This window comes from Cavia porcellus, unplaced genomic scaffold (genome assembly GCF_034190915.1).
Source record: "Cavia porcellus strain 051 isolate PalLab524CR breed Dunkin Hartley unplaced genomic scaffold, mCavPor4.1 scaffold_1, whole genome shotgun sequence".
NCBI classification, from domain to species: Eukaryota; Metazoa; Chordata; class Mammalia; order Rodentia; family Caviidae; genus Cavia; species Cavia porcellus.
In genome coordinates this window covers 92,129,410-92,155,521 of record NW_026947484.1, presented here as the reverse complement: position 1 = coordinate 92,155,521, position 26,112 = coordinate 92,129,410, and the positions used below count along the sequence as shown (strand labels likewise).

The window sequence follows — 26,112 nt, the reverse complement described above, 5'->3', positions numbered from 1 at the left end:
GAAAACATCATATAACAGTGGTATATGTGTACCCACATTTACTGTAGCATAATTTTTAACAGCTAGATCTTGGAAAGAACACAAATGCCCATCAACAATGGAACAGATAAAAAAAGATGTGGTATTTTTATATTTTTTATACAATGGAGTATTTCTCAGCTATAAAGTAATATAAAGTTGATGCTTTTATAGGTAGATGAATGCAACTTGAGACCATATTCTCAAGTGAAATAAATCAGACTTGGATGTGTAAACCTCGTATTGTCTCCCTACTGCAAAAACTGAATGAGTAAATAAGATCCAAAATGTACAATAGATTTTGGAAACGTGAAAGAGGAAAAAAATACCAAAAGACAATAACAACTAGGATACATGAAAGGAATAAAGAAGGGAAAAAATTGAATATATATATGATTAAATACTAAATATAAAATATATAAATACTAAATATATGTAAGATTTAATATATAAAATATGTGTAATATAAAATTAAATATATGAATATTAAATATGTAAGATTAAGTATATATTAAACATATATAACATTAAGTACATATTAAGATAATTACATTACTAATTTGTGTTAATCAAAAAGAAAGGTTTGCGCTTTCACTGTTTAATCATTTTTTCAAGCCTAAATCTTGTAATCTGAGCAACTACTTTGAAGATAAAAATACGCAATGTATTAACCATTGTTAATCTTCTATTATATTGTTTTAAAATTCTTTATTATTGTTTTTGTTCTTTTTTGTTGTTCTTAGAAAAAAAAGATGTGTTTGAGAAAAGTAACCAGACAATTAAGGAGATATTTAAGTACAGAAAATAGAAGTAGAAATTATAATTATATGGATGAAAAAAAATGATTTTACCCTACCTTTAGAAGTTCTCAGCAGGGGCCCTTAGAAAAGAAGACTAATAATGGAAAACCAATTGAGTTTCGGACACATGCATCACACATCCAACACAGGCACAACAGAAGAGTATCCAGTAATAACTTAGAGGTGATTTAGAATTCCAATTTATATAGGATCTTCAACAAAAACAATAAAATTTTAGAAAAAAAAACAAGAGAAAGGGCACATAGTAGGGGGCACTGAGTCCCAAGATGTAGCAAACTTTGGAAAGACAAATATTGTGGAAATTTAAATACATACAATGGCTAGCTAGCAAAGTTTGATGCACACATTCCTCTGGAGACATGCCCAGGCTAAGTGGGATCCATTAGGGTCTAAGTTATTGCCAATGATTGGCTTTTATCCTTACTAGTTTAAAGGGAAGTGGGAGACCTTTGTGAATTTATGTCCTACTTTAGGACAAGGGAGGTCAAAGGGCTTTTCTTATATCTGTTCTTTTTCTATTTTCTTCAGCTCAAAATAATCCTTATGATAATGTAATATATTCTGAAGTAGGATACTTTGCCATATTTTATAGTCTACTTAAGAAATTTTTATGCTTTTACCTACAGTTTTTATTCTCTTTCCCTTTAATTTTCTAGTAACACTGAAACTCTATTTTCCTTCTTGATAGTTACCACCCTTTACTGAATGGGGAAGCTCTTGCTAATTCTATGAAATAGGTATTAATAATAAATGGATAATTATATAATATTATATATGTGACTAAATTCCAGTTTGCCTAGTATTCAAATAAATTTCTTATATTTTAGAGTATTAAAATATAAAAGAAAATCTGATGTTCCTAATATTTCCAAGCAGTATTTCTAATTGTTTGAGAACTGTTCACAGCTGAATAATTCCTAAGAATGTTCTGTCAAGCAGAAATTGTAACATTTAATCTTTACAGTGTAAAGTTGAGTTGCACTGCTAAATAACTTAAATGACAATCCTGTATTTTAAGAAATATAGTGTGATAAATCACCCCAAATAAGATATTATGCAGATATAAAAAATTAGATCTAAGTATTTTATCTTTCATGTACTTATTTTTCACATATTTACTGATAAGAAACAAAGTCATACACAAACTGCACCACTGCTTTATGAATAGTGTAATGGTTCTATATGACTGATACAAAATTTGTAGTTGAAATTAGAATTTCCTAGAAGATACAGATAAATGCTTAGTCACTTTGAAGTAGGATTTTAACTTTAAATGCTTTTGAGACCAGGAAAGAAGAATCTAGAAAGAGTTAATAAGTACATGGGGATGAAGATTTGATCCGCCAGACATATCTTTATAAATTTGTATTTTGAGTTTCTTAAAGCTTTTGAGTTTCTTGATCTTTAAAACAATGATCCTCAAATTTATATGGTATTAAGTAGGAAGCTCAAAGAGTACTGAAGCCCATATCCCTCCCAAAATTATAATATAATTGATCTGAAGTAGAGCCTAAGTTTTAAAAATTTTTATAAGACCTCCAGGTAATTATAATACGCAGATAAGTACTGGGGTTCAGAAAAAAAATATCCCAAAGCATGGCATTTTGGCATGCTGAGTATTTTCAACTAAAGGACACTGGAAGGCCTCAGAAGCAGTTTCAAAGCAAGGTCTTTCTAATCTTCTACCTGCTGTCTCTCACCCCTCATTTTTCCCCAAAAGGAGTCACAGAAGCCAGAATTCTTGTTCCCAGAGCAGGTGACACAAATTAGAAACTCCTTCCCCTAAAGCAAGCCATAAAACTTAAATGTATACAGCATGATCAAATTCATTCAAAATTCTAAATGCTCAAAAAATTTTAAAAATTATTACAATAAAAGATACATTGCTGTTACTGTCCCTCAAAATATCTCCCTCACTTTCCTTCCAACACACGTATGCCATTATTTTTGCCAATTTCTCCAATTATGGAGAAGTTCTAGAAGTCCTCTTTTGTGAAAGTCTTTATTACACTGTCATGGCTGTCTTGATGTCCTAAATCAACTCAGAACAGTTTACCTTTCATGCTCATTTTGACTCTGGGGAAAGACCAGAAGATGCATAGTTGCTGGATATAGTGAATAAAGTGAATGAAGACGTATCATACTGTTTTTACGAGAGTGCATTTCCTTTGAATGGCACTTGGTAGCAGCATTCACTGTAGTGAATTATTATACTTTGTAAACACATACAGAAGACTTCTAATACTGCATAAGGAAATGATAAGAACTATGGAATAAGTATGTTTGAAGCAAAGAGTATTCCTAGGAGGATTAATGGCAATGTATCTTACACTGTAATAATTTATTTTTAATTTACACATTCACTAAGCTGGGTGTGGTGGCATAAGCCTGTAATTCTAGCACTCATGAGGCTAAGGCAGGAGGATCACTGTGAGTTCCAGGGCAACCAGTACTACACAGTAAGTTCAAGGCTAGCCAGAATGACATAGAAGACCTTGCCTCAGAGGAAAATAAAAACTTCATTGCATATTTGATCACTTCCTATTATTCTAACCTTCCGTCTCCTCTCAGTGCAAGAGCTGGACTTCTAGGCTCTGTATCAGAAGATGACTAGATGATCTCTCTTCTAGAAAGAGTCCTACTCTGACATGCAAGAGTAAGGAATACTTGTAGAGAGGCCATGAAGAAACCAAACAGACGAACTTACTTTCTCATCTTGTCTATTGTATTACATGACATCTTTTTGTCTAATCACATTTCTACATAACTGTGCATTCTTCCTCAAATCTAAACCATCAATTTAGAAAGTTTTCCTGAGTCTCTGTGTCATCAGTCTGCAGTCTCTCCTGTTATATAAAGATTTGGTTAAATAAATTTCTTTTGGTTTTCTCTTTTATACTCTGCTTTCTTTCTTGTAGTCTCTTGTTATAGAGATGTTTGGCATACGCCTTCCCTGCTTTTTTTTTTTTTTTTTTTTTTAATTTGGTACCAGCAATCGAACTCAGAACTTCACACTAGACAGGCAGGTACTGCACCCTGGCCCCATAATCCTTATAACGGGTAAAAAACAGTACATATGTTTCTTCTCCAATACAAATTTGAGAACCACATATCTAAAAAAATTTTCAGTTCTATGTCTGTGATTGACAGAAGTATAATTTTTCCAAATCTAAGAGAGAATCACTATTGAGGTTTTACAAACAAAACAAAAATTAGGAAAAATAGGAAATTCCTCCATAAAACATGGAGGAATTTTTAAAACTATGACAAACTGGGTATTCTGCACACAATTCTGGCAACAATGAACTTTGTTATTGTCTAAGTATAAAAGAGGGGTTGTAACATTCATCTGCCTTTGTATTTCAAGAATGTATAAGACTATACAACCAGGCGTATGAGAAAGAAATATCACAGATTTTTAGTATTCCCCTGTTGCTATTCACTAGGGATTAAATAACTTTTAAAACTAGAAATTCTCTGTAACTTTAAAGAAGTAATTTTTAACCACCATTCAATTAAACTTAGTACAATAACTTTGCATAATACATACATGAAATAATTAGTGAAGATGGTTCTTAATTTAAAGGATGTTAAACAGCTTGTAGACATCTGGTAACAAGCTGAAATGGGTCATTCAAAATTTATCTAACTAAATTAAGGGGGAAAAATGTTTCTCCTCCCAGGTTGGCATGTCACAAGATAACTAAACCGACTTGGTAGGCTTGCCTGGGAATCCTTAGCTGTCAGTGGTGAATATGCAAAGGGCCAGCAAATTAAATCAACCTGCCAAACTGTCAATTTCAAGCCTCATGACTGCATGAAAATAGCATCACTAGAAGAAATCAAGCATTGCCTTCTTTTGGGTTTCTTGGCATCTATTCAAATACTCATGCAGTTGTGGCTAATTTTGCATGCAAATTTCAGTCAATAAGCTCAGAACAAGACCTCCCAAGATATTTCAAAGGATCTGACAGTATTTTTTCTGAATACCAAATCAACAGTAGTTGAAATTCAATCTCCATTTGCCAGTGCTTTACATATGCACAGTGTCCCCACCACAGAGCTAAGTTAATGAGAGCCTTACCTGCTCTCACTCACATCCTCCCAGCCGTCCTTGGTGTCCTTGCTGAGGTTCTCAAACACATTGCTCATAACCTTGATGGAATGATTGAGAACAGTGTGATGAGGACCCAAAGAGCATTTTTTCTTGGCAGCTTTAAATTTAACCTTGGTAGTGGTTGTCTTATAATTGTATTTTCCAGATCTCACTTCTGTGGTGGCCATCTCAGATTTAGCTTTGCCTGCAGAGTGCTCTAATTTCTCCACTGGATTCACTGGTTCTTCATCTGCATTTCTCCACGCATTGGCTTCTGCCACTTGTCTCCTTAGGGAAGTGACTTCTCTCTCCAGCTCACTGATTTTTACTTCAAGTTTAGTTTTGTCTTTTTCTACATCTTTACTCCTTTTAAGTATCTGTTCTAGCTCTTTTTTTCTGTTCTCTGCATCTTCTTGATGCTGTTTTAAATGGACTTTCAAGAAATCATTTTCTTTCAATAATAGTTTATTTCCTTCTTTTAATTTTTTTGATGTTTTCTCAAAAGATTTTAGCCGATTTTCCAACTCGATGACCTACACAAAAGAGTTTAATTTAAACTTTTAAAATCCAAAAACATAATCTACTGTATTTTTATTTTCATTTCTAACTAATGGAAGAAAAAAATTACATTTGGTACAAGAAAAAAATAAATCTTTGAAACTTAATTTCTAAAAAACTGTAAGGTGGTATGGATCAATACATTCAAAATGCAGTAACATTTCTGTAGAATAATGGACAGATGGCAAAAGAAAGTTAAAATTTCACACAAAGTGACAGAGAATTAACTACCCTAATGAACTGCAGTTTCGTACATTCTTAAATACTCTGGCTCTTTCTCTCTCTCTCTCTCTCTCTCTCTCTCTCTCTCTCTCTATATATATATATATATATATATATATATATATATAATATATTATATATATATATATTATATATATACACACATATATATTTTAATCATTGTGAAAAAAACTCTTCAGGCAAAACAGCTTACATAAAAAGTCTTAAACTAGATACATGGGAAAACTTAAAGGTAAATAATATTTTTATCGATATCCAAAGATCATGAAAAAATGACTAAACCCAAAATAGACTACTATGGCTATCATTTGGCCCTTGGTCTATCCAGTAAAAATGTTTTCACTTAAAAAAAAAGCCTTATAATGTTGCATACACATTACATTTTCCCATTTATTTTAATACTGTTCATGTTATAGAACATAGTAGTAGTAAAGTACACTTCTTGACCTTGAAGAACTCCAAATGCTGTAAAGAAAAGCAAATGTTTACATGCCTAAAGCTAATAAAGAAAACATCCTAAATCTGAACACACAAAAATAATAATTCTAAATCATGAGTACAAAAATTTCAAGGAAAAGTAGATACACATATTTTCAAAATTAAAAAGCACTACTAATATGTACATTTTACTATTTACAAAGTAGTTTCATAAACGAGATCTCTCCTGATCATCCCAAAACCACAAGGTAAGTAAAACTAACCCTTTAATTTTTCTAGAATACTAGTAGCAACAGTAACAACAACCAAAATAGAGATTCAGAAAACGTAACATGCATAGAGGTAAATTCCTACTTCAAACTGGAACTCATACTCAGAATATTTTGCCTCTACTATATTCTGTAAGCCATCTGAGAAAGAAGACATATTTTATAAATATAATATCTACTTATTATATGTATGAACAAGAATTAAAATCATATTTACTTTAAAAAGAAAATTATATCAAACAGATATTTTTTTCCCCTATTTGTGTGGGCAGGTTGGGAAAAAATTTTTAATATTTTGACAGTTACCATGGTTTGAAATGTTTGTGTTCCCGTAAAATTCATATGTTAAAAAGCTAATCAAACAATAAGTTCAGAGCCCTAAAGAACAGGATAAATACCTTTTGAAGAGACCTCAAAGAGCTACCTTTCTCCTTCTGCCTTGTAAAGACCAGCTAGAAGTCACCATCAAAAAAACATACATCAAATTTCTGGGCACCTTAATCTTGAGCTTTCTAGCCTCTAGAACTATGTGAAGTAAATTTCTGAGGTTTACAAGTTACTTAGTTTTTTGGTATCTAGTTGTCACAGCCTAAAAGAACTAAGACAAAAACCAATGATTTAACATAATAACTTTTCATAAAAAAGCACAGAATAAAACATATGTATGTGATGTATTAACACATTTCTACTTGATTGAATTTTACTTATAATGAAGATTTGTTTTCTAATCATGAGTTAGTCATCTTTGATTTATCTATAGTTCCGTACTATTTTTCTTATGAGCTTAAGTAATTTCATCTAATTAAATAGTTATTTATTGATTGGTTATCCTATCCAAAGACACGATTTGGTATTCTATCCTACTAACACAATGTAAAAAAATCTCAGCTAACTTTAACCAGTTCTTTTCCACAATTCAAGATAAACCAACTTGTCTTATGTCCTTCAGGATCAAATTTTTTGTCTAGAATGGAGGTACATGAAATTGGTACCCAATTTTTATAGGCCTCCGCATATTTCTATGAATGAAATTCCGTTCCTTCTTCTCACTGCAAATTTTATTGGAAAGATGGTAAGCATGACAAAAAATAGTGTTGAAGGAAAAAAATTCTGGATGAACCTTTTTATTTCTTCCAAATCATTCTACTTCAACTTTTTTTCCCAGTTTAATAAAATGTATTACAAAAAGGAATTATTATCTTTTTATCCTATATTTAGTTTCCGTTGGTGGATTTTTAATCACTGCCTCAAATAGTGTATTTTTCATGCATATGTTTAAATAAAACACTTTAGCAAGCTAGCTTCCAGGGTAGGGTAAGTAAAACAGACTCTATTTTTAATATATCTTTTATATAAACAATTACACATTTTAAAAAATTTCACTTGGGAGTGGTAGAAAAATATTAACAAGTAATGTGGTCTAGAGAAAATAAGATTGAGTCATGTCTATATCTTTCTTGTAACTCATCCTGCTTTAGGTAGTAAAATATTTAATATCTTGTACCACTAGTTTCCAAATCTGTGACTCAGAAGCAATAATGCAGACTTTTTGTATTAAATGTGATAAACAAAACTTTCTGGCAGACTCTAAGTACTAAATAATTTACTATTTGCATCATCAATAATTATCATATCTCTTACTTTAAAATTGTTTCTATGATATTTATCCTACATGCTAAATTAGTTTTTAAATAAACTCAATAGTTTTAATAAAAAATAAAACATGCTATGAACAAATATAACCAATATTAATTAATTAATTAATTTTTTTTTTGAGACAGGGTCTTGCTATGTTGTTCTGGCTGGCCTATGAACTATGTAGCACAGGCTGTCTTAGAACTCAGAGTGAGCCTCCTGCCTTAACGTTTCAAGTGTTGGGATTTTAGGCATGCACCAGCACACTTGGCCCTGTAAAAACATTTTAAATCAGTGGTTTATTCTGGAAATTAGTATTTTTTCTATTGACTAAAACCTATTTAAGTTTCAGTATAGTTAATAAAATTTTTACGTATGTTGTGGCTCATAGCGTGGTATGGTATTTAGGCATAGTGAGGACTTGAACTGCAGGGCAATGGAAGGGTCTCAGAAGCAAGGTCTCTCCAACCTTCTAACTTCATAACTTTCATCCTTTCTCACCAAAACTGAGAATCTCAGAAGTTTTATTTGACCTGGCAAGTCACTGAAACAAGAGCTCCTCATTTCCTAGAAAGGCTGCTCTCCCTCTTCTGCTTTCACCCTTGAAGATGCTCATTTAGAGGCATCTCCCCATCCCAGGGACAGGAATGCTACATAGTAAGGCGAAGAAAACCCTGAGGAAACGGGTCTTTCTTGGGTTTCTCTCTCAGTCTGTCATCATTGGATCACATCATTTATTTCAATCACATTCAACACAGCTGTCCCTTCTTATAGAGCCTAAGCATAAAAATGAATACTTCATCCTAGGTCTTCATTTCTGATGCCTCATACGTCATATAAAACTGCAATTAAATGAATTTGTTACAGGTTTCCCTTATCAACCTGTCTTTTGTTAAATAAGTATTGGCTGTAACTCATGGGTGACAAAAAGCCTCCCACCTTTTTGTACCTATAAATACCAAAAGAAACATGTCTATGGCATTAGTCTATTAACTTCCTAATGTAAATCTATGTTCAAATTTAGGAACTGGTCAAAATTATTTTTGTCTAAAATGGAAGACAGACAAGGCAAATATATGACTTCTAAAGACTTTGAAAATGACAAACCTATAGCACTTATTAAAGTATTATGAAAGGTATACTAAAAAACTGCTGAACTGATTTTAAGAATGAAAGTCTGGGAACTGTTAAAGGTATTTGGTTTGTGTATTTCATTTCAAGTCAGCTCAAATACACACTTTCTTTTCAGTGATGTAATTCATCAAAGAGAGTTCTTTTCAAAACTGAATAGGACAGCTGGCATTATGAGCAGCAAATATTAGTTTGACAGGTCTGCTATAGAAATGTATCACAGTGGGGGGGATGAGGGGCTTAACAAAAATTTATTTTCTTATAGTTCTAAAGTCTGAAAATCCAAGAACAAGGTGTCAGCAGGCTTCATTCCTTTGAGGACTCACTCATTATCTTGTAAACAGCAAACTTTTCCTATGTCCCATGGTCTTCTATTATGTTTGTCTGTGTCCTTATTTCATCTTCTTATAACAAAACTTACTGAATTAGGGCCTTCCCTAATAACCTCCTTTTAATTTAAGTACCTCTTTTAAAGACTCACTCTAAATAGAATTCTGACATTGAGGAGGTTAGAATTTAAAGATTCAGGGGAACATAATTCAGCCAGTAAGTGTGAAATATTAATACATTATTTTAAAAGGAACTGCTTATATATTTAATTATAAATATATGCAAATATTGCTCTCATCTTCTTACTATCTTTTACATCTATTTTGAATGAGTTTCATGTACCTCTTCATAAAATTAAAAAAAAATAGGCATGGATATAGCTCAGAGATAGAATGTTTGCTGGCATGTGGGATGTCTTGGGTTCCCCAGTATCACAAAAATAAGTAAATAATGAAATTCAACCATGAGTAATTAAATTGTGACAGATACAACTGTACTAGATTAATGTAAAAAACAGCAACAAATTAGTATGCTAATTTGACATATGGTTCAATGAAAAATAATTCCTGTTGGCTTTCTAGGCCTTAAAGTAGATTCATGTATCCATCATAGTATTAGTCATTTATAGTGGTTAGAATGAAATAATAAATTTCACTAGGGTTTCCATTCTAGGGCAATACAGAGTAACATGTTAATTTAAAAGCTAAATAAAACAAAAATTTTTTGAAACAAAAATTAGCTAATATAAACTATATGGTATCTTACCCGAAAGTACACAGATCATTTCAATTATTCATATTACCTTAAAATAAATGTAAGCTGTGCATTTTTTGTTTTTTATGGCATGTTTACTGGTTATGTGTCATTCAGTAATACTGAGATGACAGCCTTTGTTACCTGACCATATGGCAAATGTTAGAACACTCAGGGAGACACATCAACTGTTATAAATTACTGTATGTTCTACAGATCAGTTCACAGCTGCAAGGGATATAAGTACACATATTAATTTTCTCCTTATATATTTGTGGATTTCTAGCTTTCTATTCTAAAGAATTATTAAAAAATAAAACTAATCCAGTGTGGCCAAATGGCAGTCAGTTATAAGAATAAACTACAAATGGCTTTCTTTATGATATTATTAAAAAGTGTTAATACAATTCACTGAATTTAAAAAGTTTATTTATATATAAAAGTATGAATTAAGTAGAAAATTATAAAGACAAATTTTACACTTTGAAGTCGTAGTTTACTATTAATGATAGACATGGTATATTGTGACTACAAGTGTGATAGGATTGTTCTTATTAAAATGGAAAAGTATATTAAATCGCACGACATAAACTTTTATATGAAATGAATTATGTACCATGTATATTTTCAAGTTTAAAATTATAATATTATCATTTTACTATCTTACCATGATTAGGTTTTTAAGCTAAAATAGTGTAAATATTGATGCTTGTTACAGTTTAAGATAGTCTCATCATGAAACATTTTAAACTTAAATGGCTAGTTATAACTAATAAGAAAATATAGTCTGATTTTGTGAACTTCTATTATTTTCATTTCATTTCATCTTTGAAAATATTTTTAATCTATGTCAATGGAAGGACAAGTATTTACACATTTATTTTAGTAACATTGATTTTTTTACCCTATTTTGGCAAGCCAATGATTCTGAATTATGAATTTAAATTAAGGATTCACACAAGGTTTAAATTTATGAGCACTCGTTTTAAAATATAATCCTTTATGTTAAAATTCAGATTTAACTTGTTCAGCTCAATATCTTAAAGATTACACTACCTTCTGTAAGGTCTGCTCTGATATTTCTTTCCCATTCTTCTCTGAAGTACTCTTCTTGACCCCATCATCTTCATGGTATCTAAAGAGTTGTTCTGGAAGGCAATAAATTATACATTATGGTACCTGATATACTGCTGAAACATTGTCCTGTCACTTTACGGAACAGGGTTCTATGGTTTTTCAATTATAAATTATGTAGTCTTTTTCTTACCATATAAGGAACCAAACAATGACCTTTTCCAAGATTTTAAGTCATATAATTATGTATCTTTGTAGTGTCATATTTTTTCTACAGTATTAAGATTTTCAAAAGTACAATAGCTATGTGGGTTAACAATGCTATACTTTTATTCCCATTTTCATTCTTTTGTAGACTATTCCCTCTTTGCCTTGAAAGCAGAATTCTTTGCCTTTTTATCTACACAGTCACTACTAGTTTTGTTCTCTGAATCTTGTTCCCTGCCAGGAGGATCACAGTGACTGCTGAACAAAGCAAACAGTAACAGAATTAGGGTAGACTGAAAGTCTAATACCCCCTACTAAAACCTTTTGTTCAAGTGAAAGATGATCCACTGGGCAGGATAAACCATAAAAATCACAATTCTAGAAAATCTGTGACTTCATAACAAATTGAAGCCTAGGTATAATGGTGAAGTTGTTTATACAAATCATTTGAACACTGAAAATGCAACTTACTATCAAAACCTTTTCAACCAACTAAAAATCTCCAAGTAATTTAACAACTTTAAAGAAACAAATCTAATCACAAAGTATCTTTTAATATCAAAATTAAAATTCATCAAAACTTATAACTATTTTTCTTATCAGATGAAATAGAAACAAATTTTTTTACTGACTGATTTTTAAAATATTACATTAAAAATGGGGACAAAAAGAAAACATAAAGCTGAAAGGATATATCTCTGTTAGACTGACATGATTTTGCTTTAAAGTATGCTTGACTGCTGTAGGTCAGTGTAAAACTTTGATTTATCAACAAAGAAAAAGGAAAATAATATTATTCTCTGTAGAGTAGAAATCCTCTTGGTATAAACAGTGACTAACAAGTTTGTTAGAGTGAATTAGGCATTTCTTTTGTCTTTGAAACATGACATACCCAATTAAAACTTCTGTACTCCTGAAATAAATAGAACACTATCCTAGGGATAATAAAAGCTAGAATAGGTAGGATTTGCCAGCTAGGGAATAAGTACCTTTACCTTGATAATAATCTATCAGTTCCCAAGTTTCTTTTTCTAGTCCCCTAACACCATGGTGTTGCATTCATTTACAAGGCTCTTTCAGCTGTATAGAAATAATATGCAAATAAAATTCATCTGTTCTAGTCATTTAAATATCTACTACAGCTGAGTGAAATATTTCCTACTAAAAATAAGATAATAGTTTTATGTTCAAATAGTTTTATGGTCAAATATGTAAAAATACCTAACAACTCTAATAAACACAAAAGATTAACTTTTAAATTATTTCTTTGCTACTGTTTTATTCCTGGATGTATGCAAGGACCAATGATGAACTGCCTAACTATGTTTATCGGTGGCTGTGGGATGAAAAGTTTGTTTCTCACCTTCACAGATCTGATATAACATTCACACAGCTAAACCCAGGCCCCAATAAGGAACAAAGACCCACTGTCTGTCTGTATCTTCATGTCTTCTTTTCAAGATCTCAGGATTTGGGAAATGTACTAAGAGGGACCAGTGAGCAATATATACCTCTATTTTTTTTTTTTTTTCAAACAGTGGGTGTGAGCACGTCTTTCACCTTACGAAAGAATATTTTTAATATTTTATGGATTTTTAAAAGTGTTTTATTTTGCTTTTCAAAGAAAGCCTTGCTATGTAGCTCAATCTGACCTTGAAATCACTATTATAGTGCAGGCTGGCCTAGATATCCCAGTGGCCTTCCTGCCTTACCTTCCCAAATCCTGGGATTACAGGCATGAACCATTATATCTGGCTATATTTAGTTTAAATGCTTTAATTTTTACTACTCTAAAAATTCACAAGAGAGAGCTATAGGCAATGTTCCAAGGGCAATAAGCCATTTTTTGGAGTAATGGACCTAAACAGACATTAGCCTAGGACAAAGTTCGTGAAGAACAGACCTCCATTACAACAAAGATGTCTTACCACGAAGGAGACTGTCAGGTGTCAGTCTTCAAAAGAATACATTATGCCTTTAGTGTAAATAGGTAGACACAGGCAGACATCTTTTAGTCTTCTTTTCTATGACTTAATCTTTCAGATTAATGAGATTTTAGGGAAGGAACATAAGATAATTGCTCCTGGTTTTGTTTGCTTTTTGTTCGTTTGTTTTTGTTGTTGTTGTTGCTTTTAAACTTTCCTTCAGTCAAATAAGAAAACTTCAGAGACACCCTCTCTCTGAGCTTGGGAGCCAGAAACCAGGAATGGCTGAGAAAGCATGACTCTAAGACAATTTCTCAATTTTCAATTTTTTTTGTCCAAAGTACTCAGCGTGCCAAAACCTCGTATTTTGAGGATGCTGCTTCTTGAATCCTAAAATTACATGAAATAATTAATCTAGTTATTTCTCCAGCCTCTGTTGAGTCATCTTTTAGATGACTTTGCTTTTAATCTATATTAACACATTATTTTCAATTTTTTCCTGACCTTATACGATGCTTCCTATATGAACATCCTTAAAAGTCTGTTTGTTACATCAATTTGTGAGATCAAAAAAAAAGGAGTAGCTGTCACTTTGTATGTGGACAATTTCCTTTAAAAAGTATTGTTATTTTTATATCACTTTTAGGAAAAACAAATAGTCAAAGTGAGTAGGATTTACTTTGGAAAGTATTTGTGATTACATATAGAGAAGTATTTGATACTCGTCTCCAATTCTTGACACAGAGCTTCTAAAACTCTTGGAATTTCCTCAGTGGCATGAATATCTTTTGTTATGCATTAAACCTCCTTAAATTATACCAGAATTTACACTAATAAAATGGTATTTGGTGGGCACATATACAACTTCAGAATGGAAAATGGCTGCCAGAGGAATTATCTTTAAGATTAAAGTTGAAACATTTAGCCCTATTCCCAGATTTCTCCAGAAAGGCTAGAAATTGGGACTAATCATCAAGGGTGAATGATTTCCTCAATCACACCTATGTAATGAAACCTCCCCTGAAAAAAAAAAAAAAACTAAATAGTGGGTTTGTTATTAATGTTTTTAAGATTTCAATAGTCAACTGAAATTATCTGAGGTTTGCATGTACAGAAAAACATGAAAGCATCATGTCCCTTCTCCCATACCTGGCTCTACACACCTCTTCTCTTTAGCTGTTTGAGTTGAACCTAGTATAATAAGTTGGTAATAGTAAACAAAGTCCGTTTTAGGGCCACTAAGGCAAATTACCAAATCTGTAGCAGTGGTCATTGGAAACACCAATTTATAGTTGGTTGATCATAGAAAAGATGGACTTGTCAAAAGGTATCTGAAGTGAGGGCACTTTTTAAAAACTTAAACCTTTATCTGTGTGTGAATTCCAAGCATGATAAGTGAACTGAATTGTAGGACACTCATTGAGTTCTTAGAGCAGAGGCATTGAAACCTATGGCCAGCTATTTGCAATCACTGAAAGCTCTAAATGGTACACCATCACTAGCCTACAAAATCAAAGAACAGTTTGTTAAGTAGAGGAGGCAAAAAGCCCAACTAGTGTTAGAAGTGTGGGTAAAAACAGATCATGGTACTGTTTCAAATAAATGAATCTGGAATAATAATCAGTAAAACTTGCCATGAAAAAAATTGTGTGTGTGCACACGCATGCGTGTGTGTCTGTGTGTTTTACTAAAGATTGACCAGGGCATTTGCACTAAGCTTCATCCCAAACCCTTTGAAAACAATTTTTGTTTTGTTTTGTTTTGTTTTTGAGACAAGGTTTTGCTAAGATGCCCAGGCAAGATTCAACTTGTGATCATTCCACCTTAGTTTCCTAGAATACTGCCAGTTCAGGTATGCAGCAACTTCTGAGTTTTTGTGCAAGATATTGTCTCCTTAGCAAGATAAAAGTTAAATATAAATAGGGCCCACAACTCATCTCCTCTGAAAAAACTACTAGTCAATGAAAAATAAAAGTGTTGTTATGAATGAGATCAAAGCACAAGAAGTAAGTTTTGCTCCCGGTAGATAGGACACAATGTCAGTTATCCCATTTGACTATTCATTTGAATGCAAATGATACACTTGGAACACTTTCACTGAGATTCCACCTTTCCTTTTTGGCTGCTCAGGAACACTGCAAAACATCTACGTGATCAGCAAAAGTTGCAAGAGAAGTAGTCCATTTTTGTTACCAGCCACAGGTATTCTGAAAGGATGTTATCAGGCAATGAAAACTATTTTTCTATAAAGAAAGGAGGGGAAACAGGAGGATAGTATAACTTTGCATGTACAGAAAACTTCACTGTTAGCTGTAAAAATGCTATTAAGCAGTGCTCTTTGACTCCATTAATTCACAGGGTTGGATGAGAGATCTGAATATGCTACCTTCAATTTCCTTAGCTTCAGAGTCATATGATACTTTTTGGCACTTTTATGCTGTTCCTTTAGTTTATAATGACTAAACATTTTAAATTGCTTTATAGTTTAAGTATTAAATTACATTAGCCTTACATTTTAATGAATTAGCATTGTTTAAATTTTTGTCTTTGTGAATTCATGTATACTTCATGTTATAAGCTATTTAATTTTTACTTTTGTTTCAATTAATTTTATATTCCAAACACTAATCTTTTTATTTAAAAATCATTTCATCTGAACTGTTTTGTTTTTGATCTTTTATTTCATTAGTTATATTGTGTGTGCATGTGTGTATACATATATATATATATATATATATATATATATATCTCCCAAAAAAAGTTACGGTGGATTGACAACTGGTGGTCAACTTAGCACTAGCTGAAATGAATCAGTGTGATGCTGAGCATGTGAGCATGGGTAGTTCACCTGATCACCTGAACACTGTTACAACACAAAAACAAGTGGAGAGGAAAAAATAGTGTTGTTGTTCTCCTGCTGCTGTGGGTTCTCTTAGAGGAGCTTGTCAGGCTTCTTTCCCAATATAAACTTGGCTGTTATCAACAGAGGAGCTCGGGACCCTGTTGCTGAGAATGGCTGTGATGCACCTTGGTGGAGCTTTGGTCTTTACTTCCTGGCTCTGGAGGGAAAGATGATGTGCTGTTCAATCTCAAAGAGAAGCTTGTCCCATTGCTTCCTGATATGAACTTGGCTATTCTCATTGTCAGAGGAGCTCAGGACCTTATCATTGCTGAGGGCAGCTGTGGTACTTTTTTGGGTGATCTCTGGTCCTTACTTTGAGTGTCACTTGCTGGCTCCAGTGCAGAACCCTCACCTTGGCACAAATTCTTCATCCATCACAAACTCTCTAGCTTTCCCTGCTGACCTCTGGGGCTTCCCAGCGCAGATCCGTGAAACAGACTGGCATGAGACATTGTCATGGGCTCTAGGTTCTTTGGGTCTTTAGTGTGTTGACAGATTTCCCCCTTCTTTTGTATTTCTTAGAATAATTAACATTAATTCTTTATGTTGATAGTTTAATGCATAGTTATTAATCTGTTGCAACTATACTTGGTTACCTAAAAGTTTAACTTGTTCTAAATTAATGTAATATATTTTATAAAGAAAAGGATGCCAGACTGCAGCTTTGTTTTACTCTGCTTGTAATTGCTATCTGGACTAGCATGTCAGCATTCATTTCTCTCATCTCTAGTTTTATTAAGATACATACTTCTTGAGCGAATATTACTCGCTTTATTCAGTGACTTCCTACTAACAACAGAGCTGCAATCCTTTATCCAGCTGCTATCTAACCTTTACCTTCTTCTCTGCCCTGATCATTCGTGTGCTTAGCCATATTTTTCCAATCTGGAATGAAAATATCTGCAAACTAACACCCCAAATGTGCTTAAATATTTCATAGTACTAGAGTGTTATGTACAGTACTCTTTTTTGTCAATTCCAATTGCACAACCTCCTATCCACAGCCTTTCTTTCCTTTTTTGTAAGTATCCTAAGCATATTCTATAAACATCGTACATATAAAATATACATGCTAGTTACATGGATATATATATATATATATATATATATATATATATATATATATGTTATCCATATAGTTTTGGGGCTTACTACTCTTATGCTAAAGGTTATGCTCCTTTCTAGTTATTGCATTGAATACAGAAACCAACAAAAAAAGGCATGCACACTTCAGCAGATTGTTATACTTATGTCTGGAAGATAATGGCCACCACTTTGAGCACCTATTGTACTTGTAGTGGCCAAAGGTAACTTGTTTTAATCTCATGATGTCTAAATAAATTTATTATTAAAATATTTATACAAGTTTTTCCTGCTATATTCATTTGTTATGGTCAGGGTTTGCAAGGATGCATAATTTATAGTATTATTTTTTAATAGTCACTCAAATACAAAAGAAGGAGGAAATCTGTCAACACACTAAAGACCCAAAGAACCTGAGTGAGGGCCTGGATCTCATAGCAATGTCCTGCCGAAGACCTAGAGCCCATGACAATGTCTCATGCCAGTCTGTTTCACGGATCTGCGCTGGGAAGCCCCAGAGGTCAGCAGGGAAAGCTAGAGAGTTTGTGATGGATGAAGAATTTGTGCCAAGGTGAGGGTTCTGCACTGGAGCCAGCAAGTGACACTCAAAGTAAGGACCAGAGATCACCCAAAAAAGTACCACAGCTGCCCTCAGCAATGATAAGGTCCTGAGCTCCTCTGACAATGAGAATAGCCAAGTTCATATCAGAAAGCAATGGGACAAGCTTCTGTTTCCAAATAGGTATGTTTTCCCTGTATCTGTGAGGTATGTTAATGGTATTTTGATCAAGATTGCATTAATTTGTACGACAGTTTTTGCCATTTTCACAACATTCGTTCTTCCTATCCAAGAGCAAAGGATATCTTTCCATTTGCTGATATTCTCTTCAATCTCCTTTTATAGAATCATAAGTTTTCAATTTATAGATCTCTTACATCCTATGTTAGATTGCTTCCTAAGTATTTCATTTTTGGGGAGATGCTACTGTGAAAAGTGTTACTGCTGTAATTTCTCTCTTAGTGAGTTTGTTGTGTACATGAATGCTATTGATTTTTGAGCACTGACTTTGTATCCAGCTACACGACTGAAATTTGCTTATTTACTTTAGGAGTCTTTTCATGGGGGGTCTTCTATCTAGACTATCATGTCCTCTGCAAATAATGATAATTTAACTTTTTCCTTTCCTAATCATATTCCTTTTAGTTCTCTCCCTTGTCTAACTGCTCTAGCTAATGTTTTAAAAACTATATTGAATAGTAGTGATGATAGTGGACATCTTTGTCTTTATTATTTTCGAGTGAAAGCTTTCAGGTTTTGTTCATTTAGTATGATATCAGCTATTGGTTTGTCATAGATGGCTTTTATCAGGTTGCAGTAGAGATAATCTACTCTGATATTCTACAGTTTTCATATGAACAAGTGTTGGACTTTATCAAAAGATTTGTCTGGATCTACTGAGATGATCACGTGATTTTTGTCTTTTGCTCTGTTGATAAGATGTATTACATTTATTAATTTGTGTATGCTGAACTATCCCTACATTCCTGGGATGAATCCCACTTGTTCATGTTGTATAATCTTCTTGATAATGTGCTGCATTCTGTTTGCCAGTATTTTATTAATAATTTTTGCATTTATGCTTATTAAGGAGATTGGCCTATCCTTCTCCTTTTCGGTTGAAATTTCCTCTGGTTTTGGCATAAGAATAATACTTGCCTTCAGGAATGAGTTAGAGAGAATTGCTTTCTTTTCAATTTCATTAAAGAGTTTGAAGAGTACTGGTGTTAAATATTCTCTAAATTTCATGTCAAATTCAGCCATAAATCCATTAGGACCTAGGCCTTTTATTTTATTATGTTTTCAATTTCATGTTTCTTTTCTCTAACAGTTTTTAGTATTCTGTTTTGGTGCTGCATTTCTGGAATCTTGATTACTTATGTCTGAGTATAGATTTATTTTGATATTGGGTTTTTGGAGTTCTATATGCTTCCCTTATCTGTACATCAGATTCTTTTCCCACACTTGGGAAATTTTCTGCTATTACTCCTACAAATAACTTTTTTAAAATGTCATTTGCACTGACTCCTGCATTTTCATTTACCCCTATCTGTCTTATTTTTCTTTGCATTGCCTTGGAGCTGTTGAATTGTTATTTCATGGTCCCTTGTTAGTTTTAAGAGATCTTTCCTTTCGTGACTGCTAGCCACAATCCTGTCTTCAAGGTCTGAACGTATAGTTATAGTTTCAGTTTCAGTTTAGTCAGTTTTAGACAGTTTTGCCAGCTGTCAATGGAATTTTTGATTTCCTGGATATCTCTTTGAATCCAAAGGGTTAGAGGAAACAATCTCCAAAGGTCAAACATGCCCAGAAGTACTTCACACTGTCACCAGCAGAAAGATACAGAGAAAAAGGATACAATATATATATATATATATATATACACACACACACACAATCAAAGATAAGAATAACAAAATTGTTATCAGGAACAATTTAAGACAAAATAGAATAAAAGAATTTAAGTACCAAGAGAAAGAACAAAATAGGTTCATGTAGAATTCCATATTTAATCAAAATATATTTCAAAATATATTTCAATATATGTCAAAATATATTTCAATATATTTCAAAAATGAAGACAAAATAAGGATTTTTCCCCTCAGGTGTACAAGAGGTAGAAGAAGTCATCACCAGCCCATGCAGACTACACAAAATATAAAATGAATGCCTAATGGCAGAGAGAAAATGATACCAAAAGAAAGTACAGATTTATTTTAAAGAGAGAAATGAAAAAGAGAAGGGATGTTTGTCAGTGAAAAAATATGAGAACCATCAGGCCTGGCTAGATTCTAGGCTGTTGGCTGATAACCAGAAAAAACTTTGAACGGTTGAGTCATCCTTTTCAGAACAGGGAACAATCTTAGTAAAAAAGAATGAACAGTACATTTAATAAAAAGTAGATTTAAAATCCAATCTGAAGGACAATTAGATAAAAAAAAACAACGAAATAAGATGTAACTTCAGAAAGAGATAATAAAGCATCTAAATGAAATGAAATAGTTGAAGAGAACTAAAAAGATCACTGAGGGCTTACGAGAATATCAGAAATAACAGAAGAAAGAATATAGATAGTTAAAATGGAATTGCTAGTGAATTAAATTTTTGAAATGCCCTGAAAACAGAAATATAAAGGTAAGAGAAAAAATTATTTTGGTGGCCGCAAGTATTGAACTCCAGGCCTTCATACTGAACTACATCCTCAAACCCTTTTTCTTTATTTTTTTTTTTTTAATCTGGGACAGAATTAGAAGCAAGTAGATATGAAAGCTGGAGAGAAGTAATCTAACAAAGATAACTGATGTCCTTCAACTAGAGTATAAAAAATAGGAAAGAATAAAAATCCTTGGAAACCAGAAGAGTCTACAAATAATAAATACATAGATTTCCCAGAAAATTTATTTAGAACATACTGTAATAAGGTACATCTTATTTAAGACTTTGAATATTAAACTGTAAAATGTACATCTTCAGGAACATACTTAGCAAAACCAAATTACATCCAAAGCAGAGGGATAGAAGGAGGATCAGACATCACTCCATAACACGTCACAGCAATTATTCATCATAAAAATTAATAACATCTAGAAAATTCTGAAGAAAACAAAATGTGGCCAAATAAAATTATACCCATCAGCTTATCCCCTAAATATAAAGACAGTTGATAAATACTCTCAAACATGTAGACTCTCACAATTTGGCTCCTTTGATTCCTCTTGAAAAAAATAATACTTTCAATTGATTTGGTAACTAAAAAACACATTAAAAACAAAAAAAAATTAGATAAAAATGCCATGATTTTAAAAACTGAGTACCGAATCAAGGATACATAGTAAAAAGATTAACATTCAGGGAATCAGTATGACTGTGTTATATACACTTATAGGGCCTTACATAATTTTTAAAAACATAATTTAGTTAACAAATTGAAGATATAGGGGAAGGAAAATGGAAAGTTTTATTAAAATGATGGCATTTTCAGCTACATAACAAGACGCTAACTTTAAGATGCTAATTTTTAATGCTCCTAAAATTTAAATACAGAGGTACCTCGATTCAAAAACACTTTTGTTTGCAATCTGGATTACAAACAAGCATCATTTCATTTTTGTTTGCAAACTCTGCATTAGGTGACAAACAACCATAGCGATCTTTCCCATACAAACACAAACATAGCCATCTGTTCCAAAATTGTAGAACAAATTAAGTTCATTAACTGAGTGAGGTACCAAAGTACTTTAAAAATAGTAGTTGTACCTTCAATGTTTTTGTAACATTTATATTTGAATGCAGAGGGAATTTTTAGAAATTAGGATCTCTCAAATTGATGAAATATTTATCTAAAGTTAAACAGCTCACTTTTCTTTACCTCAACTTTCTTTTTAGTTAGTTAGCTTCAAATACATATAATACAAGTATTTCTTAAAATAGCACCTATTGGGATACCCCTTTTAAACAATTAATTTATCTAAGCTTTCCATGTACTGTAAAGAGGTTATTGTGTGGTAATTAATATTAAATTTTGAGTTTTAATTGGTTGTGAACTAGCTTTTGTATTACTTAAATGTTTACATATTGATAATGAAGTTATTATTTTTTAAGTAATCAAAGAATAAAGTCTTCGAAATACCAATATTTAACAGGTAAATAGAAATTCCAGTGGAAAAGACTGAGAAGATACAGGAAACAGTAGGAGAGAATAATGGTAAAAATAATGTTTCAGAAGCCAATAAGGAAGTAAGCTTAACATATCACGAAATTTACAGGTGTAAAATGAAAGGGTTAAAATATAGATTTTGACAAGTCACTAGTGACCTAAGTAAAAGTAATAAGAGTAACAACCAGAAGAGGAATGTTACAGTCATTACTTAAATGTACCTCAAAAGGTCCTCTGTGTTTAAAGGCTTAGTTACCATTTGACAAGACTATCAACAGTTTAAAATTCGGTGCCCTTTTAGATGACGACAGAAACAGGAATTTGGTCTGTTTGAGGAATAGATCACAGAGTATAAACTTGGGTTCTAGTTCTTCACTCCTCCTCCTGGACTCATTTCTCTTTCTGTGTTTCCTGGCTGCCCTGAGGAAAGCAGCTTTCCTCTGCTAAGCCAATCTGCTGTGATGTTCAGCCCTGCCATAGACCCAGACCAATGCAGCAAACTGAAACCTATGAAACTACAGATCAAAATAAACCTTTCATCCTCTGAATTTGATTTCAGGTTTTTTGTTATAGTAATTAAGAAAAACAAACTAGTGACATATGGATATATTAAAGTAATTATTCAGTATAAATGGTCAGTGGCAATTCTTAAGCTGCAGCAGGTTAAATAAAAAATTCTATCATATCAAATTTACTTTTTCAAATGAAATACTGAGGTTGTATAATAAGTAAAGTACAAATATCTTGACTTTTAATGAAATAATCTTAGATTTGGAGCACTGTTATACTTCCTATAATAAAACAGATCTATGTTACTGGTCAAGGACCTTACAAATTTGAAGTTTTTCAAAGTTTCTTTTTAAACTAAGATTTTGATTCCAGGAAAGCAGATGAGAGCTAAATGATACCAAATAATAAAATGTAAATTCAAAAGAAAACATGAATGAATCATTAATGTTGAATGTAACTCTACGCTGTATTATCTATCAAACTATAAATGAACATTACAAGGAAAACTTTAAGTGATCAAAAAAGTGAGAGTCTTCTCTTCTCATCAAATTTCATTTATATTTTTATTAAATTATATGGCTTGCCCAAAACAGGAATTTTAGGTGTTTATTTGATTTTTCTCATGAAAGATAAAAATTTTAATAATTTAATAATGAGTGAAATGGTAAAGAAAGGAGGTAAGATAGCTAAGGGAAATTGAAACTAAAACTTCAAGAACTGGATAATTTAATATTTGTGTTAAATATGTATTTTCAAAAAAATTACCTTCTCTTTTCTCTGCTATATATCTATTCAATTCTTGTATTGTTGTTTTATCAATAGATATATGTATTTTAAGTTCATCCAATTGTTCTTGAAGATTCATCCTATGAAAAGTAAAGAAATAAAACAGCACGTAAACTATCTGAGTTGAGGAATATAGCAAAGAAATAAAATAGAAATATTTTAAAATACACAGAACTGAAAATGGTAAAATAAAAGCAAAATATATATCCATATTAACAGACTCTAAAAATTGCAATTAAATTTTAAAGAGGATGTAGATGTAGAGAGAAAATGTTTTAAGTAAATGATTTTTGTTAACTTTATTTTAATAAATTTTAAGTCTTTAAAATTTAGACAAAACAAGGTATTTTTAAAAAACCACGCACATAGTTGTCTCATCATTTAATAACTCACAGGTACACTCAATAAAAAGTAATAAAAATATTATTACATACCATTGAACGGAAACACAGTAAATGTCTGGATGCTAAATGAAAGCAAAGTACCTCTACTAGTATACTGCCACTGTGCTAACACAGTGAGTACTTGAACTGGATCAGATACTATGGAGAGTACCTTGCATAGTGAAATCTGAGTGGAAATGGGAATTTACAACCAAGACCCTACATGAAGCCATGAGACAAAACTCCTATTAACTACGGGAAGCTGGGAGACAAAAATTTGCTGGATGAAAAGCTGAATATCTGAGCTTATCTAGTCAGGGTTCCATAAAAAGAGCCCTCCTGCTTCACAGTCAGCTTGAAGAAAGGACAGAGTCAATCACATGAAGTCAGAATCCCAGCTCCTATTACTTAGTTCAAAACTGAGCCATACAGATTCACAGAAACAAAAAATCAGCAATAACATCAAAACTGGTGTATGGCTAGTATATAGTGGGAGACACCAACAAACACAATTCTCCTGCCATATTTGGATCTCAAATACCTCCCAGTATCCTGTGTGTTAAAGCTTGTTTCCTAGGCTGGTGTGGCTGGAAGGCAGTGGAATCTTTTGAGACTTGGGGCTCTGAGGTCATTGGGGCTATGCCTTGAAGAACACTGTGTGAGTCTGGCCCTTTCCCATTTCTTTTTCAATTCCGAGCCCTGAGATGAAACCCTTTGCTCCAACCATGGCATGCTGCCTCATCCAAGACAATAAGGTCAACTGATCACGGCTAAAACCTCTAAAACTATAACCCAAAATGAATGTTTTCTCTTTCAAAATGATTGTATCTGGTATTATATAGTGAGAGAAAGATGGCTAACATATATCCTCCAAAGGGAGACTCTCATAACTGAGAAGATGGATAGCACAAAGGCCACCACAAAAGTCTGCATGTCACACTTCTCAAAATATGAGAATACACAACAAGAAAAAGGCATAGTAGAATAATTCAAAATGATTTTTATTGAGCCGAGGATATAAATCAGTGGCACAGTGCCTTCCTGGCAAGCATGAGGCTCTGAGTTCAACTCCTGATACCAAAAAAAAATTTTTTTACAATTAATTTAAATTGTTTTAAAGGTAAAATATGACAAACATACTTTAAAAAAGAACAAGCATTAATGAAATAAAATCAAGTAAAATAACCAAATAAATCTCGGAATGCTAAATAAAACAATATAAACATAAACATAAAAATTGAATTAAAAATCAATGGGTGGATTAAATAGCATATACAAAAAGAAAAGAATGTGAAATGAAAGACTACATAAAGGAACAAGAGGAAAATAGTAGAAATTTATAAAGTGTGTTGGAATGAGAAGCCCGGAAAGCATTTGATATAATATTTTCAAGGAAAGAACTGACAAAAGGGCTAGGTGGGGTAGAGGCAATATCTTTCACATGTCGTGACTTACTATTCATAGATCTTAAATGACAGAATATATCTTAGAAAAAAACCTCAAAAGCAAGGTGTGAAACAGTAGGCAAAATTATACACAACACTAAATAAACATATACAATGTAAAGCAATCATAACAATATCCAAAAAGTGTTAAAGCTAAAATAAGGTAGAACTACAGTTCTAGACTACAAATAGTATAAGATCAAGGAAGAGATAAGAGTTAAAGCAATTAAGATTTTTGCACTGTAAGAAAATAGAAATACTGATGAATTTCAGACTGTAATATATATACATATATATAGGATGTACACTATAAGCTCAAGAATAATCAGTTAGCTGGCTAGGATATAGCACAATGGAATTGCCTAGCATGAGTAAAGCCCTAGTTTCAAAATTCAGCAATGAAAAAAATCATTTAAAAATGAAAAATATGAAATTTACTAAAAGGAGGTCATGACAAAAAGCAAAAAATGTAGCTAATAAAGTTGAAGGCATGAAAACCATTTTTAAACAAATATAAAAAATAAAATATAAGTTAGGCACAGTGGTATTCCCAGCTACTTGGGGTGGGGTAAGGCAGAACACTCACCTTAGTCCAAGAGTTCAAAGCCAACATGGGTAACAGTGAAATCCTGTCTCAGAAACACTACATAGAATAAAATACACACTAAGAACAAAGCCCAGTACTAAGAAAAAGGTAGACATTAAATAACAAAAGGACTGATTCACAAGGAAAATATATTAGTTCTAAGTTTTTATGTACTGACAATGTAATGAATAAAGTTGTTACTCT

General features: G+C 32.3%; 1 protein-coding gene across 13 annotated transcripts in view; it reads right to left on the bottom strand.

The window, feature by feature from the left end:
- The window catches only part of Cntln (centlein), a 448,833-nt gene that overhangs the window by 98,666 nt on the left and 324,055 nt on the right, over positions 1 to 26,112 (bottom strand). For 10 of the 13 annotated variants that reach the window (XR_010048348.1, XM_063251634.1, XM_063251626.1 and 7 more), the window contains 3 exons: positions 23,474 to 23,574; positions 11,349 to 11,440; positions 4,924 to 5,468 (listed from right to left, as the gene is read on the bottom strand). Coding sequence is in view for 10 of the 13 variants with exons in the window: in XM_063251634.1 (XP_063107704.1) it covers positions 4,924 to 5,468; positions 11,349 to 11,440; positions 23,474 to 23,574 (738 nt within the window). In the remaining 3 variants the exon portion in view is untranslated. Of the gene's footprint in view, positions 1 to 4,923; positions 5,469 to 11,348; positions 11,441 to 23,473; positions 23,575 to 25,908; positions 25,966 to 26,112 lie in introns of those variants that run through there. The other 3 variants (XR_010048366.1, XR_010048365.1, XM_063251639.1) reach the window with 3 other exon arrangements.